Source organism: Littorina saxatilis, linkage group LG8 (assembly GCF_037325665.1).
Source record: "Littorina saxatilis isolate snail1 linkage group LG8, US_GU_Lsax_2.0, whole genome shotgun sequence".
Lineage (NCBI taxonomy): Eukaryota > Metazoa > Mollusca > Gastropoda > Littorinimorpha > Littorinidae > Littorina > Littorina saxatilis.
Window position 1 is genome coordinate 62,158,166 of NC_090252.1, and position 18,471 is coordinate 62,176,636.

At 42.6% G+C, this 18,471-nt stretch overlaps 1 protein-coding gene across 8 annotated transcripts in view; it reads right to left on the minus strand.

The window, feature by feature from the left end:
• Positions 1–2,194: 2,194 nt before the first annotated feature.
• LOC138974046 (AMP deaminase 2-like) overlaps positions 2,195–18,471 on the minus strand; it is an 87,291-nt gene continuing 71,014 nt past the window's right edge. For 7 of the 8 annotated variants that reach the window (XM_070346755.1, XM_070346759.1, XM_070346753.1 and 4 more), the window contains 10 exons: positions 16,541–16,675; positions 15,669–15,731; positions 15,196–15,327; positions 13,240–13,403; positions 12,943–13,069; positions 12,250–12,413; positions 11,292–11,412; positions 10,862–11,035; positions 10,295–10,405; positions 2,195–8,994 (listed from right to left, as the gene is read on the minus strand). In XM_070346755.1, the coding sequence (XP_070202856.1) occupies positions 8,803–8,994; positions 10,295–10,405; positions 10,862–11,035; positions 11,292–11,412; positions 12,250–12,413; positions 12,943–13,069; positions 13,240–13,403; positions 15,196–15,327; positions 15,669–15,731; positions 16,541–16,675 (1,383 nt within the window). In that variant the 3' untranslated portion in view covers positions 2,195–8,802. Of the gene's footprint in view, positions 8,995–9,112; positions 9,599–10,294; positions 10,406–10,861; positions 11,036–11,291; positions 11,413–12,249; positions 12,414–12,942; positions 13,070–13,239; positions 13,404–15,195; positions 15,328–15,668; positions 15,732–16,540; positions 16,676–18,471 lie in introns of those variants that run through there. The other variant, XM_070346756.1, reaches the window with a different exon arrangement.

The following is an 18,471-nucleotide window of genomic DNA, read 5'->3' on the forward strand; positions in this document are numbered from 1 at the left end:
TGCAGACCAAACTATACGGCAGTCGACAGGAGTTGGAGAAAACGACAACATTTATCACCAGTGCTGGACTGATTGTGTAACCTCTGCGAACGCCAAGAAGAAGAAGACTCTACGTCCATGTCACCACTCCCTGTTATCTCCGATGTTCACCTAATAACCTCTGTTACTCTACCTCCATGTCACCACTCCCTGTTATCTCCGATGTTCACCTAATAACCTCTGTTACTCTACCTCCATGTCACGACTCCCTGTTATCTCCGATGTTCACCTTATAACCTCTGTTACTCTACCTCCATGTCACCACTCCCTGTTTTCTCCGATGTTCACCTTATAACCTCTGTTACTCTACCTCCATGTCACGACCCCCTATTTTTCAAAACCCGATTTTCTAGGATTTGTGATGGCCTTAAAAGACGGGCTCCACTGTATCTGAGTTTTGCACCAGTAGAGAAAATACAACTTACATGTCATGTCTGGTGATGAGAAATTTAAACAGTGATGCAATAACAGTAGAGAAAATAGCACTTACATGTCATGTCTGGTGATGTGAAATGTAAACAGTGATGCAATAACAGTAGAGAAAATAGCACTTAAATGTTATGTCTGGTGATGTGAAATGTAAACAGTGATGCAATAACAGTAGAGAAAATAGCACTTAAATGTCATGTCTGGTGATGTGAAATTTAAACAGTGATGCAATAACAGTAGAGAAAATACCACTTAAATGTTATGTCTGGTGATGTGAAATTTAAACAGTGATGCAATAATAGTAGAGAAAATACCACCTAAATGTTATGTCTGGTGATGTGAAATTTAAACAGTGATGCAATAACAGTAGAGAAAATAGCACTTAAATGTCATGTCTGGTGATGTGAAATTTAAACAGTGATGCAATAACAGTAGAGAAAATAGCACTTAAATGTTATGTCTGGTGATGTGAAATTTAAACAGTGATGCAATAACAGTAGAGAAAATAGCACTTAAATGTCATGTCTGGTGATGTGAAATTTAAACAGTGATGCAATAACAGTAGAGAAAATACCACTTAAATGTTATGTCTGGTGATGTGAAATTTAAACAGTGATGCAATAACAGTAGAGAAAATAGCACTTAAATGTCATGTCTGGTGATGTGAAATGTAAACAGTGATGCAATAACAGTAGAGAAAATAGCACTTAAATGTCATGTCTGGTGATGTGAAATTTAAACAGTGATGCAATAACAGTAGAGAAAATACCACCTAAATGTTATGTCTGGTGATGTAAAATTTAAACAGTGATGCAATAACAGTAGAGAAAATACCACTTAAATGTTATGTCTGGTGATGTGAAATGTAAACAGTGATGCAATAACAGTAGAGAAAATAGCACTTAAATGTCATGTCTGGTGATGTGAAATTTAAACAGTGATGCAATAACAGTAGAGAAAATAGCACTTAAATGTTATGTCTGGTGATGTGAAATGTAAACAGTGATGCAATAACAGTGGAGAAAATAGCACTTAAATGTTATGTCTGGTGATGTGAAATTTAAACAGTGATGCAATAACAGTAGAGAAAATAGCACTTAAATGTCATGTCTGGTGATGTGAAATGTAAACAGTGATGCAATAACAGTAGAGAAAATAGTACTTAAATGTTATGTCTGGTGATGTGAAATGTAAACAGTGATGCAATAACAGTAGAGAAAATAGTACTTAAATGTTATGTCTGGTGATGTGAAATTTAAACAGTGATGCAATAACAGTAGAGAAAATAGTACTTAAATGTTATGTCTGGTGATGGGAAATTTAAACAGTGATGCACTAACAGTAGAGAAAATAGCACTTAAATGTTATGTCTGGTGAAGTGAAATTTAAACAGTGATGCAATAACAGTAGAGAAAATAGCACTTAAATGTTATGTCTGGTGATGTGAAATTTAAACAGTGATGCAAAAACAGTTGGATTCATACCATGTACCACACACATAACCAGAACAAAACAGGGGTTTTGAAAAGTGGCAGCCTGCTGACATGCACAATCTCTCACCAGAATATAAGGCAGTACTTCTTTGTCAAAGCTCTTCTTTTTACATTTAGTCAAGTTTGATTTTTTTTCCCGTTTTCTTTTTTAATTCAGATATTTTCGTGTTTTGCTTCAACTGACAACTTCAGAAAGTCAATGCCACAGAAATCCACGAGAACAAAAATACAAGTAAATGTCAAAATGCTTTTACTGAAATTGAAAAACTGTCCAATGCTCACAGACATTCAGAGAATGGTTACAGCTGGAAACATCTTGGACATTCCCGACATTCCTTACTTTTTACCATCCTGAAGAAGGCAGCGACAGTCTGTCGAAATATTGATAAAGAACGTACCAAACCTGTTCTCTTTTTAATATTCAAATTACTGACATTCCTTTCTTTTTACCATTCTGAAGAAGGCAGCGACAGTCTGTCGAAATATTGATAAAGAACGTACCAAACCTGTTCTCTTTTTATTCAAATTACTGAAACTATTCAGATTACATTTGTCAATTTCAGCAAAGTTTTTAACGATAAAATGCTTGCAGTGTTTTGATCTGTGTCAACTCATGGAACAACCAGAAGCAATGGAAATAAACAAGTCATGATTGATACAGTGAATGCACACCTCTCTGTACAAAAGCCTACACTTGCGGGGCTAGCTAAATGTAGCGCTAAGAATCAAGAAGTCCATCACAGTTTTATCTCAGGGGAATGATCAAAGGCTTCTTTTTCTAAATTCAAATATTCAGTGGATAAAACAATGAAAGGGAAAGCCACAAGAAAACGTCCATATAACGTGTCTTTATAATTCACAGCAACATAGCAATAACACGAAAACAGAAGGATCATTCCGGGCTGTCGCCACAGAGTAAAATACACACACAAATGATACATTACATGTTGCAGACATCTCAGCTACATTTGAACAATCTGATTGGCAGATTTCCTCCATAAACTACAACTGGAAGCAGAATAAGAAAGAGAACGATACAAATATCCCATTGCTGTGAGGCCATTTTAGGCTTTAAATGTAAAAGTCTTTGGTTGACACGTCAATCGTAAACATGTAAGCTAGCAAGGTAATGCCAAATAACTAGAACCATTTGGTAATCAGGATTGTACTTGATGAAACATTTCCATCTTCGAGATACAATGTATCGCCACACAGGATATCTACGTAATTGGGAGGCTCATGATATCTTCTACCAATGATCAACCTTTCTGATACTGTACAACCAAAACCGACATTGAAAAGACCACAGAATGACAACAAGCATCCACAAACAATCAACTATGTGTTGAGATAACAAAGATACATGTCAATTATTATTCTTTAAACATTGTAGGGGGCAAACAATTCTATGAGCACTGATTTTGGATCAAAATGCATTTGACAACATTTGATATGTGCTGATAAATCCTACAATAGATGTATTGCCACACTGTGCAGACATTCATTGCACAGAGATGAGAAGTGGCAGTCATGTGCCCTCTCTCATTGGTTTAGAGCAAGGACAACTTTGGCAGCTAAACCCAAAGGATAAGGTGTAAGTTATGAATGTACACACTTACTAAGTCTTCTCCTCTTGAATGTACAGGAAGGGAAACAAATATAATTAAAAAGTCCATCAGATCACAGGTGAGTTGAGGATCAATTCAAAATTGAGATTTCTTAATGGCTTGCAAAACATAACACTACAATTAAACTAACCAACATCTACATGGCAACTGTTCTCTGTGAAAAAAGCTAAATGCTGAAATGCAATTTTGGTCACGTGTCACATACTCAAGAAGCTCAATTGTACAAACATTTCTCTCTCTCACTCTAAATGCTAAGCCCGCCCCACAATGAAATCATGAAGCTGATTGAAATACAATCATACCGCACACTGTTGACACCACTGTGCTTTTGAGTTCTTTGGCATTTTTATTGACTTTAACCACTGTGTAAAGTATGCATGCTAATGTTAATAATAATAATAATAGTAATACATTCTTCTACACAGATTTCACGATCAGTCTCATGGCGCTTTATAAATACAGTGGACATTAAAATTCAACAAAAAAATGTCAGGCAATTACACTGCACTAGATTAAGATCACAAAGTCTAAATACACAGCACCCACATCAAAACACATAATTATTATGTTAATCAAATGCCAATACACACACTTTTGGAACAAGTGTCAAAATTACACAGAAACAAATGTACATCAAAAACAATTTTACATTGGACAAAAACACGTATGGGACGTACAGTGGTACTCCCGACGAACGACCCCTCCATCAGAGACCCTCTCCCTTCTCAGACCTCATTCTTGCTGACGGATTAGTTTTGCTATATAAATCACCCCCCATGGCCGACTCCCCCCAGAACCCGATTTGCGACCGACTAGTTGTTACAATTTGCGACCTTGTAACGACATTTTCAAATCAAAACCTAACAAAAAATCGTAACGTTTTGCTTGAATCTCTGAAAAAAGATCGCAAAAATCACTCGGCCGGAAATATAACAGACGATTGACGCGTTTAGGTCTCGATTGCGCATGTCCGGCGTTCACAATTTTACGATCCCAACATGCCCTTTTCTTTTTCCACTTCCTTTCGAAAAATCAACAAACACACGCGCGAGCATCAACGATCTTCTTCTTCGACCATGGCTTCGAACTCTCCTTCAACTTCAAACGCTCAATCGCGCGGAAAGAAGAGGAAAATTTTGACTCTGGAACAGAGGATGGAAGTGGTGAAACGGAGCCGTAAGGGCGAAACGGCAATTTCGATCGCGCGGTCGTTTGAGGTAGGAAAAACTCAGATTCAATCGATCGTCAGCGACCAAGAAAACGTGGTCAATCGATGGGAGACCTGCGAAAATTGTGACCGCAAATACTCCAAAGCAAGGAAATGTATTTATGGTGACCTCAACGAACGCGTTTGGAGTTGGTTTTGTGATGCACGTCGACGCAACATACCCATCACAGGAAGACTCATCCAAGAAAAAGCCGTGATGGAGTCAGTGATTCTTGCCATCTTGGACATGACGATTTTACCGCTTCTCTCTGTCACTGACTTTTTCTCTCTCACTGTCTTTTTCTGACCTGACCTCACCCCCCATGTAAGACCCCCCCCTTTTAAGACCTAAATTTGTCAGATTTTGGGAGGTCTTACATGGGGAGTACCACTGTACTTGCTCCTACAGACAAATTGCTACTTGACCTTTAAGCAAGTTTGTACCAGTGCGTGAGACTGATCAAAAACCTCATACTCCGTAGCACCAACAAGGTCAAAGGTCACCGGCTACTACAGCCATTGATATACAGTCAGACTCTCATTCAACTTGGAAGGCCTCTGATACGAAAAACGTTAATCCCCTCACTGCAGTCTCGAAAGCTTTCAGTGTCTCCTACAATCGCTCTTTAAGTATCTCCTGCAAACACTCTTTAAGCGTCTCCTACAAACACTCTTTAAGCATCTCCTACAAACACTCTTTAAGTTTCTCCAACAAACTCTCTTTAAGTTTCTCCTACAAACGCTCTTAAGTTTTTCCTACAAACACTCTTCTTCAAGTTTTTCCGACATATGCTCATGAAGTATCTCCTACTAACACTCTTTAAGTTTCTCCTACACATGATCATTAAGTTTCTCCTACATACGCTGTTGATCTTTAGTGTATTAAAGTTGTAGGATGCTTTATCTGGCATACAGGCCTGAGTGCCAGTCTGTAGAGGTCAACATGATTGCTTTTATCTAAAAAAAAATCTATCTTTAAAGTTTAAAAGAAGGAAAATATAGAATATTATATACATATAAAGGCAGAGACAATATTGTGGTCCGAAGCTGAGACTCTAGAAGCAGCAACAATGATGATCACAGATGGAGGCAGAAACAGCAAACAAACGTAGCCTTGCAAGACAACATCACGTACCACAACATATCTATTAACATGGACAGAAAAAGAGAGAAAAAAAGCTCAGAAAATGTTCTCCCTTTCATTCACATCCAAATTACAAGGCGGCAAAGCTAATATAACACAACAGACATTTCACTTAAGTGCAATTCTCAGAGCCAGAACAGTGCACAAAGCTAATATAACACAACAGACATTTCACTTTAGTGCAATTCTCAGAGCCAGAACAGTGCACAAAGCTAATATAACACAACAGACATTTCACTTTAGTTCAATTCTCAGAGCTGGAACAGTGCACAAAGCTAATATAACACAACAGACATTTCACTTAAGTGCAATTCTCAGAGCCAGAACAGCGCACAAATCTAATATAAAACCAACAGACATTTCACTTTAGTTCAATTCTCAGAGCTGGAACAGTGCACAAAGCTAATATAACACAACAGACATTTCACTTAAGTGCAATTCTCAGAGCCAGAACAGCGCACAAATCTAATATAAAACCAACAGACATTTCACTTTAGTTCAATTCTCAGAGCTGGAACAGTGCACAAAGCTAATATCACAACAACAGACATGTTACTTTAGTTCAATTTTACGAGCCGAAAAAGTGTACAAAATACATTTATGGCTATACACAGTAACGGGAAGCCCTAGAACGCCTCCAGTCAACAGTCACTCCATGCTCTCAGGTACTGGACAAAACCATCATTCACCTGAACTAACTAACGGCTGATACTGCACAAAACCATCATTCACCTGAACTAACTAACGGCTGATACTGCACAAAACCATCATTCACCTGAACTAACTAACGGCTGATACTGCACAAAACCATCATTCACCTGAACTAACTAACGGCTGATACTCATCCAGGCCAGATCCGATTGTGAAAAGTGAAAGAAAGGAAAATATGGGCAAGGGGAAGTGTGGGGTTTGTATGTCTGCACTTTGTGAACGTGACTTAGTCGTCTCACTCATGGCAGTGACGGCTGCTCAAACCAGACACTTTCACCAAACCGTTGCAGAATCCCGACTTTGCTACCTGACACTTTCACCAAACCGTTGCAGAATCCCGACTTTGCTACCTGACACTTTCACCAAACCGTTGCAGAATCCCGACTTTGCTACCTGACACTCATCTGTACACTTCAAACTCATCTTTGGATCATTATACCTGTTGGGGTAATAAGTGCACCAACTGTGTTTGAGTCAAGTATTACCTGGTCTCTAGGTGAGTGTTTGAGTCAAGTATTACCTGGTCTCTAGGTGAGTGTTTGAGTCAAGTATTACCTGGTCTCTAGGTGAGTGTTTGAGTCAAGTATTACCTGGTCTCTAGGTGAGTGTTTGAGTCAAGTCTTACCTGGTCTCTAGGTGAGTGTTTGAGTCAAGTCTTACCTGGTCTCTAGGTGAGTGTTTGAGTCAAGTATTACCTGGTCTCCAGGTGAGGCTTTCTAAGCAAGAACGTAACCCTGACCAGCACAACGCTGCATCTCAATCTTTTAATCAACACACAGTATCCTGTCAATGTTCATAATCACCAATCATCTTCTTTCATATTCAGTAACCAAACCCTTTCGTTCATCAACACACACAGTCCTGTTCATAATCACCACTCATCGTCTTTCATATTCAGTAACCAAACTCTTTCGTTCATCAACACACACAGTCCTGTTCATAATCACCACTCATCGTCTTTCATATTCAGTAACCAAACTCTTTCGTTCATCAACACACACAGTTCTGTTCATAATCACCACTCATCGTCTTTCATATTCAGTAACCAAACCCTTTCGTTCATCAACACACACAGTCCTGTTCATAATCACCACTCATCGTCTTTCATATTCAGTAACCAAACCCTTTCGTTCATCAACACACACAGTCCTGTTCATAATCACCACTCATCGTCTTTCATATTCAGTAACCAAACCCTTTCGTTCATCAACACACACAGTCCTGTTCATAATCACCACTCATTGTCTTTCATATTCAGTAACCAAACTCTTCCGTTCATCAACACACACAGTCCTGTTCATAATCACCACTCATCGTCTTTCATATTCAGTAACCAAACCCTTTCGTTCATCAACACACAGTCCTGTTCATAATCACCACTCATCGTCTTTCATATTCAGTAACCAAACTCTTTCGTTCATCAACACACACAGTCCTGTTCATAATCACCACTCATCGTCTTTCATATTCAGTAACCAAACCCTTTCGTTCATCAACACACACAGTCCTGTTCATAATCACCACTCATCGTCTTTCATATTCAGTAACCAAACCCTTTCGTTCATCAACACACAGTGATCCTGTTCATAATCACAATGTCATCTTCTTTCACATTCATATGGTCAATAAAATGAACAGCTATATATTTCTTCTCAGCATCATTCTTTGCTGATATGGACCAAAGAGACTTTCATCATTCGAAGGTCATTCAAAACTGAAGGTCATGATGGTAACCATGCAAGGTCAAAGCATTGCAAGTGTGACCTTCCTCAGCGCTTAATCCACTAAGGCTCAAGATCATTGAGCTCTTGGAGTTAGTGCGGCTGTGCCTACTGACCCTGCACATTTCTGCAGGTCAAGGTCACTCAGCTCAGGTCAACCCTCCCTTTCAACAAGTGAAGGTTGACTGGAAAAAAATGACCTTGCTTAATGGTCATATAGGCAACATCAACCTTCAAGGTCATATTGGAAAATTAAACTGGCTCAAGGTCATATTGACAAAATCAACCTTTTCAAGGTCATATTGGCAAAACCAACCTTTACAAGGTCATATTGGCAAAATCAACCCTTTCAAGGTCATATCGGAGAATTGACCTTGCTCAAGGACACCCATGATGATGACCTTTCCTTCTCTTTCCCTCGGAGCAGAGTTTAGGTGAAAGCGACCTTGGTTCCCTTGCGCTCCTGGTCGTAGGACTTTGCTCCGCGGCAGATGGTTCTCATCTCGTCGACCAGCGTGTCGTAGCGGTACGCGATGCGGATGCCGGGCACGTTGGTGCGGCTGATGTCATTGCCCGCCACACCTTCCTTGGTGTAGGCCGGACCCAGCCAGTGCTGCTTCATCTGGGGAACACACACACACACAGCCGTCACTTGCCAGGCTGATATCATTGCCCGCCACACCTTCCTTGGTGTAGGCCGGACCCAGCCAGTGCTGCTTCATCTGGGGAACACACACACACACACAGCCGTCACTTGCCAGGCTGATATCATTGCCCGCCACACCTTCCTTGGTGTAGGCCGGACCCAGCCAGTGCTGCTTCATCTGGGGAACACACACACACACAGCCGTCACTTGCCAGGCTGATATCATTGCCCGCCACACCTTCCTTGGTGTAGGCCGGACCCAGCCAGTGCTGCTTCATCTGGGGAACACACACACACACACAGCCGTCACTTGCCAGGCTGATGTCATTGCCCGCCACACCTTCCTTGGTGTAGGCCGGACCCAGCCAGTGCTGCTTCATCTGGGGAACACACACACACACAGCCGTCACTTGCCAGGCTGATATCATTGCCCGCCACACCTTCCTTGGTGTAGGCCGGACCCAGCCAGTGCTGCTTCATCTGGGGAACACACACACACACAGCCGTCACTTGCCAGGCTGATATCATTGCCCGCCACACCTTCCTTGGTGTAGGCCGGACCCAGCCAGTGCTGCTTCATCTGGGGAACACACACACACGTACAGCCGTCACTTGCCAGGCTGATAGACAGAAGGATCCCCCCCCCCCCCCCCCCTCCCTGCTTCATCTAGGTGTGACAGGGGAGGCTACCGCTCCTTTCACAGCAGACTCTGCACCCGAGTTGTTGGCCTTTAAGTCAACACCGGTGGATTGTGGAATTCTGTTTGTGATGGGGTCTGGTGGTTTCCGATTGTCTGTATGTTCATGGAAACCTTCGGGTTTGCATAAGTTTTTACAGGTCTAAGAAATTTAAGCCCTAACATTTTCAATCCTGTTTGATTGCACTTCGCCTCCCGAGATGATCGTAGTGTTACGGCACTCGGTTACATGGGGAACACACACACAGAGCCGTCACTTGCCAGGATGATACACAGAAGGACCCCCTCCCCCCACCCCTTACACACAGTCTCCCCCACTCCTATACCCCCTTTCAAGACACAACATGGTAGTGGTCCTTTTTTGTGTGTGTTCATGTTAGTGTGTGTGTGTTGCTGTTTTTTTGTTGGGGGGGGGGGGGTGGGGGGTCTTCGCTTTATTGTTCTTGGAAAATGAAATCAGGAAAATTAGGGCTGCTCTCCCTGGGGTCTCTCTTTATGAACGAAGCAAAACATTTCATATACATTATATTGATCACTTTTGGTCAACTTGACCCTTTCTGTGTGAGTGAGCCACGTACCTCATGGGGGAAGCCGCTCTGCAGCACGCTGTTACGGGCGATCTCACACATGTCACACGTGGACAGCTTCAACACCTGGGCCGCGATACTGTATTCCTCCATCAGGGGCTCCTGTAACACACAGGGCAGTGGTCAGTACAGTGTGTCACAGTGGTCAGTACAGGCATGTCATAGCATTTAGTTTAACCGTGTCATAGCATTGAGCACAGTCATGTCATAGCACAGTAACAGTTTTACGTGCATTTAGTCATCAGCTTCATGATATGTTCTGTGTTTGCAGAGAATACTGAAAATGAATTTAAAATGAGTGTTCATACCAATTTTTGTCGGGATATATTTTGCATGGTCTATATTCTGACGTTTGCCTGTGCCGTGCCGTGCCGTGTGTGTGTGTGTGTGTGTGTGTGTGTGTGTGTGTGTGTGTGTGTGTGTGTGTGTGTGTGTGTGTGTGTGTGTGTGTGTGTGTGTGAGTGCGTGCGTGTGTGTGTGTTTGTGTGTGAACTGATTTGTCAGAGCTTTGGAGGTCTTAAAGAATAGTGTCCACTGTATGCAGGTGAACAAAGTGACCTTGGTGAAGTGGAACTGCAGCGGGTCGTCGGTGGAGAGGGAGACATTGAGGCCGCGGTTGAAGTACTCCAGGAGGGGGTTGCGGTGATAGTTGAGGAAGAGAGAGTTGTTGCTGAGCGGCGACATGGCGATCCCGATCTGAGCCAGGTAGTACAGGTACTGCAGCACTGGCACCTGCACATAGTTCACACAGGTGAGTCTGAGTCAGGTAGTACAGGTATAGAAACATAGTTCACACAGGTGAGTATATACACCTGAGCCAGATAATGCAGGTACTGCAGCACTGGTACCTAAAGAATAAGGATCAGGATAATTAAGGTATCATATAGTCCTTTGAGGTGTATGTGCGTGAGTGTGTGTAATCATGTGCATGAATGTTTGATCGTGTGTGTGCATGCATGTGTGTTTGTATGTGTGTAAATGGACTGACCTTTCTCAACATGAGGCCATGCGCAATGCTCTCAGACAGCATGAAGGCGGTGACCAGGTGTGTGGCTGACCCGGCCTCCCCGCAATGTGGCCGCAGGACAAACGTGCTCAGCCCTCTCTCCCTGAACATCAACACAGACAACACAGTCAAACATCAGTCTCGGCGAGGTTTCACTGCACTTTATCAATTGAAAACCACATTTATTGGCCCTGTTTTCTCTGCTTTTCTGTTCATAACCTCCGCAAATTTACCTCCATTTAAGACCTGTTTTTCTCCGATGTTCTTCGGTCTGAAAGAGGGTTTTCACTGTAGTACATTGAAACTACCCTGTTGAGACCTAAACATAACACCTGAGAAAATCAAGCCTTAAAAAGGAGGGAGTCTTTAAACAGGGTCTTAAAAGGGAGGGGACTCTGTAGGTCAGGTAGAAAGAAGAAAAGGGGTGACACCTTGCATGCAGACAGAATAGCGACAGGTGACATTACTTGCCAGCTAGAAAGAAGAAAAGGGGTGACACCTTGCAAGCAGACAGACAAGCGACAGGTGACATTACCTGCCAGCTAGAAAGAAGAAAAGGGGTGACACCTTGCAAGCAGACAGACAAGCGACAGGTGACATTACCTGCCAGCTAGAAAGAAGAAAAGGGGTGACACCTTGCAAGCAGACAGACAAGCGACAGGTGACAGTACCCGCCAGCTAGAAAGAAGAAAAGGGGTGACACCTTGCAAGCAGACAGACAAGCGACAGGTGACATTACCTGCCAGCTAGAAAGAAGAAAAGGGGTGACACCTTGCAAGCAGACAGAATAGCGACAGATGTGACATTACCTGCCAGCTAGAAAGAAGAAAAGGGGTGACACCTTGCATGCAGACAGAATAGCGACAGATGTGACATTACCTGCCAGCTAGAAAGAAGAAAAGGGGTGACACCTTGCATGCAGACAGACAGGTGACAGTACCTGCGGAAGTGGTTGAGGACGACCATGTTGGCGAAGGTGTAGTAGAGGTAGTAGGAGTAGGGCGGGTTCTCCTCGTTGCACCAGTCAGGCGGCAGCGGGGTGTCCCTGTCGAACACGATGTGCTCCGGCTTGGACTCGTCATCCACCGAGTCAAAGCCCGTCACCTGGAGACCCAGACACAGTCAGGTGATCATAATAATGATAATGATAATAATACTTTTCAGTAAGTACTGGTGTCACATGACTGATGTGAAACAGTTGATTGGCTTATGGCAATGCGCTTAAAACTGTTAGTGCACACTTGGAGGGTACGTGCTAACAGTTCTAGACAGTTTATTCATCAGCACATTGCCTTGCCTTGCCTGTGCCCCTTCTGTCGATTAGAGAAGATTCTTCTCATCCTCCTTGTTATTGAAATGTAGTTTATCTTCTCCACAATTACAAAATGATGCTTGACCCTAAATTTCCCGCAGCTAAAAGAAGTGTTTTTCTGACAGATTTAATGCGCCTGTGCCACAGTGAGGCTCTGCCTTTTCTTTCGATTTGAGAAGATTCTTCTCATCCGCATGTAGCTTATCGTCTCCACATTACCAAACCCTGATGCTTGACTCTAATATTCACTGCGGCTAAAAGCAGACGTGTTTTTTTTCTGACAGAAAAGTCCAGTTCCACTGTACTGCACGCGGCACTCACGTGCTGGAGGAAGGCGTGGAGCTCGGGGTGTGAGCGTGGGTCCTTGGTCACCTCGAACAGCGGCTGGAAGATGTTGACCAGGATGTCGTTGAAACACGTCACCAGCTTGTTGTTCTTGAACACGTCACTGAAACACAACAACCGTTCTCAACCACACAGCACATTGAAACAAAATTATTATTATTTATGATCAAAGCGGTGCGTGTACTGACTACAGTCTGGATTATCCAGCGCACGTTGTCGGAGTGAAATATTCTCATTATCATTATTTATGATCAAAACGGTGTGTGTACTGACTAGAGCCGGGGCATCTGGATCATCCAGCGCACGTTGTCGGAGTAGACCTTGTGCTTGATGGCCCACTGGGCCAGCTTGTCCCACTCGTCGATGGAGCGGCCGTAGATGGACAGTCGGAACTCGGCGTTCTGGTACTTGCTCTCCTCCAGGTCCTCAATCACCTCCTGTGGGGGGAGACAAGGTCAGGTAACAGTCAGGTATGGTAGGTAGGTATGTGCGATGTCAGGTACGGTAGGTATGTGAGATGTTAGGTATGGTAGGTATGTGCAATTAAAATGACATCCCCTATCACTTCCAGTAGAGGGGAAAAAGGTCAGGTAACAGTCAGGTTTGGTTAAGGTATGTGCTTTTAAAATCACATCCCATATCACTTCCAGCGGGAGGGGGGGAGGTGGAAAGAGAGAAAAGGTCAGAACAATGTAATTAGGTATGGTAGGTATATAATGTGCGATAAAAATCACATCCCCAACCACTTCCAGTAGAGGGGAGACATGGTCAGGTAACTGTCAGGTATGGTTGGTATGTGCAATTAAAATCATACCTATCACTTCCAGTGGAGGGGGGGGGGGGGAGGGGGGGGGGGGGGGGGCGTGGAGAGAGAAAAGGTCAGGCAACAATTAGGTATGGTAAGTGATAATGTGCAAAGTAAGGTATGGTAGGTATGTGCGATGTAAGGTATGGTAGGTGTATGCAATTAAAATCACATCACCTATCACTTCCAGTACAGGGGAGACAAGCAACAGTCACGTATGGTAGGAATTTGCAATGTAAGGTATATTTTTTAATTTTTTTCATTTTCATTTTATTTACTTATCCCAATGCTGTGAAATTCAGGTGGCTTCCTCCCAGTGGAAAGCTAGCAGCAACTAGAGTTGCACTACCAAGGTGTAATCAGCCACCTGCACTAATGGCAGAATGACAGAGGTCTTTAACGTGCCACTGTGGTGACACAGGGGTGGGACATGGATTATAGTGTCTGCACGAGTCTGCACATAGAGTTGACCCGTGTCTGTCCCGGCCGGGAATCGAACCCGTGACCCTAGGATCACAAAAAATCCAGCGCTCTACCAACTGTGCTATCCAGCTATCACCTCCTGTCAACTTATCCAGCTATCACCTCCTGTCAACTTATCCAGCTATCACCTCCTGTCAACTTATCCAGCTATCACCTCCTGTCAACTTATCCAGCTATCACCTCCTGTCAACTTATCCAGCTATCACCTCCTGTCAACTTATCCAGCTATCACCTCCTGTCAACTTATCCAGCTATCACCTCCTGTCAACTTATCCAGCTATCACCTCCTGTCAACTTATCCAGCTATCACCTCCTGTCAACTTATCCAGCTATCACCTCCTGTCAACTTATCCAGCTATCACCTCCTGTCAACTTATCCAGCTATCACCTCCTGTCAACTTATCCAGCTATCACCTCCTGTAAGGGGTGGAGAGAACAGGCCAGGCGTCAGTTAGGTACGATAAGTATGTGCAATAGGCTATGCTCAGAAATAACCTTGTCAAGCTATTGTCAAATTTATTATTTTTGAATAGTTTTCTTTCTTATTTGTTTGGTGATGTGATTTTAACATACGAATTCTAAGAATAACTCTGTCAAGTTTGTATGGGGCTGTGGAGAGTTTCTTTTTCCTCTTCTTCTTCTTCCTCTTCTTCGTTCATGGGCTTAGACTCCCACGTTCACTCATGATTTTAGCACGAGTGGATTTTTACGTGTATGACCGTTTGGAGAGTTACTTTTCCTTGATAAAATAAGGGGAAAACAAAACTTGACTAAATGTTTAAACAAGAAGGCTTAGTTTATGATAGACAATACGAAACATTCACAATTATGTCAACCTAATGATGGGATTCCTTGAAGAGATGAAGGAAGATGGAGAGAGATGGCTTGCTTGATACATACTTAAGATGGAAGTGGAAAAGTCGCAGAATAAAAGAGTTTACCTTCATGATTTGGGCAAAATATTTGCCCCCAATGTAGTTGTCAGTCTTGATGAAAATCTCTCTCAGCCGACTTTCTCCGATGGGGTTGTACTTAGCGTTGAACTTGTCAAAACGGTGAAACGTGTTGCGATCCTGAAACAAAACATTCAGAGTCCTATTGCTTACTGGAATTTAATCAGTCATCTGCGACAATTAGTCGCATCAGCACAAAAGCAGTTAAACTAAATTGTAAGTGTTTCAAACAACCTGTAGTTATCATATATAGGTCTCAAATATGATCATCTTTGTTCATATTGTACAGAACAGTTTCAGATCTGGTCGGGATTTTAAATAAGAAAAGAAATTGTATGGGTTCCCTGGTCTGCTGGTCAGATGTGAGATGGTGAGCCCAATGGTTAACACGGGAAGGAGTGTGCATTTACATCATTCACTGTAAGTCAATAATATCAACAATATCAATAAAGTCAACTCACAGCATGAACATCCAGCATGTCAACGTTGAGGTCGTAGGCCGTCAGGTTCAGACTCTCAAACACCTGGGTACACACAAGTGTTAAGCTTAGACAGCAACATCAGCAAGGCATTTCAACACAAAGTAAAGAACCACCACTGACCCGACCCTCCACCAACTCATTTCAATGCTAAGTACAGGATCATCCCCCGCCCCCCCTCCCCCTCCAAAAAAGACTCCCCCCCCCTGTATAAGACTGTTCTTTCCAGACTGTTTGCATATCTCCACATACTGTACATGTCCCAAATAGGTTAGTTACCCGTGAGGACGTTAAGGTCATATTGAGCAACGACAATGGTTGTGTGAAGGTCAATGAGCAACGACAATGGTTGTGTGAAGGTCACTGAGCAACGTAAATGGTTGTGTTAAGGTCATAGAGCAACGACAATGGTTGTGTGAAGGTCATTGAGCACCGACAAAGGTTGTGTGAAGGTCAATGAGCAACGACAATGGTTGTGCGAAGGTCAATGAGCAACGGCAATGGTTGTGTGAAGGTCATTGAGCACCGACAAAGGTTGTGTGAAGGTCATTGAGCAACGACAATGGTTGTAAGAAGGTCATTGAGCAACGACAATGGTTGTGTGAAGGTCAATGAGCAACAACAATGGTTGTGTGAAGGTCATTGAGCACCGACAAAGATTGTGTGAAGGTCATTGAGCAACGACAATGGTTGTGTGAAGGTGACTGAGCAACGACAATGGTTGTGTGAAGGTCATTGAGCACCGACAAAGGTTGTGTGAAGGTCACTGAGCAACGTCAATGGTTGTGTGTAGGTCATATTGAGCAACGACAATGGTTGTGTGAAGGTCATTGAGCGATGGTTACTCCCCTTACCTCGTGCAGTGACATCTCGCTGCCGTCTCTGGTCCTACACACCTTGTCGTCTTTGCACGCTTTCATCATCTTCTTGATGAAACGCAGCAGGTGTTTCTGATTCATACAGGACGAGGCGTGCACGTGAGTGTCAACCTGCAAGTAATCGTCATCATAACAATATTATTAATAATAATGATCATATTAATCATCATCATCAACATAATAATAATATGACGCAAATGAATCGGTACAGTACGTTCAATGCCGCAGAATACAGTGATATAACTGCCCATTGGTCGACTTTTCATACGAGAGAACACCTCCAATGAAAGGTTGTTGTTTGTTTGTTTGTTTGCTTAATGCCCAGCCGACCACGAAGGGCCATATCAGGGCGGTGCTGCTTTGACATAAAACACAAGACAGAAGTCGCAGCACAGGCTTCATGTCTCACCCAGTCACATTATTCTGACACCGGACCAACCAGTCCTAGCACTAACCCCATAATGCCAGACGCCAGGCGGAGCAGCCACTAGATTGCCAATTTTAAAGTCTAAGGTATGACCCGGCCGGGGTTCGAACCCACGACCTCCCGATCACGGGGCGGACGCCTTACCACTAGGCCAACCGTGCCGGTCCAATGAAAGGTCAAGCTGTCTCTTGTCTCTTGTTGTTTAATAAGCCTGTCACGACAGACTGCCTGCAATGTAGGAACACTGTTGTGTGGTCCCAAGGGTGTCCTTTCATTGCAGGTAACTGCTGGAACTGAAAAACTAAAATACCTCCACACACAAATGTAAAGCAAGTTGTGTCAGTATCACACAAACCTCTCCATGCTTTTTGCTGCATGCTCTGCAGACAACTATGCTGGCTGACCAAGGCATAAAAACAAAGCTTTTTGTGTGTGTTTTTTTATCATTCCTCCAATCTTTACATGAATATCTTGTACAGTGGAATCGGACTTTTAAGACGCAACTTGTTTTCTTGTACACGCTCTGTTCATAGGGTCTGTATATGTGCCTCCATTTTTAGACTCGCTCCTTTATAGGACCTGCATGTTGTTGTTTTATCAGATTTGTTGCAGTCTTAAAAGGGGGTTCCACTGTATCTCAATCTGTCAACAAAGACGTTCACTCAATTACCACTGTGCAAATTGTACATTTCAACAAAGACGTTCACTCAGTTACCACTGTGCAAAGTGTACATTTCAACAAAGTGCTCTCGAAATAAAAACTTCAAAAGACAAGCAGCAACAAAATACAACCCAGTGCACTAGCAGACAAAAACAAATTGATGTCATTCATTTGTAACACAATCCCCCCCACCACCCCCCCCCCCCCCCCCCCAAAAAAAAAAAAAAAAAAAGCTGAATTCACATATTCCTTTGTCCCAAAATATTTTAAGAAAAAGATATGGCTTATTTTCTACATGAACTTCTAGGTTTTGCCTCAAGTTCTCTTTGCTACAACATTTTCCGGAAACAAAAAAGAAGCTATCACAAAAAAAGAAGGTGCCAATTAAAGCTGTCTTCTAAAAAGTATATCATTGCAACCACACATAAAAACAAGGCCGGACTTAATATTAGCAAACAAGTAACAAGGCTGATATCAACGCACATTTGCAATGTGTGTCCACATCAATGGAAATAGAAAAGAACAAGTCGTGTCATAGCAATATATATTAAAACAATTAGTCAATCTGAAACTAAAAATACTGACATTCAGAACTTGATAAGGAATCAAACGCAATTAGTTTTAAATCGGTTAAAGAAAACTTGATTTTAACGACAACTTTAATGAGCAAACTAATGAATTATTTTTTAAGCTGCTGAGCTAAAATGCAACCCCATGGTGCGGACTACGCAAAAAAAGTTTGCCCACAGATTCAATGAATTTGCTTAAAAAAATGAGAAAAAAAACCTTGGGATATTTAATTTAGAAGAACTTGCATGC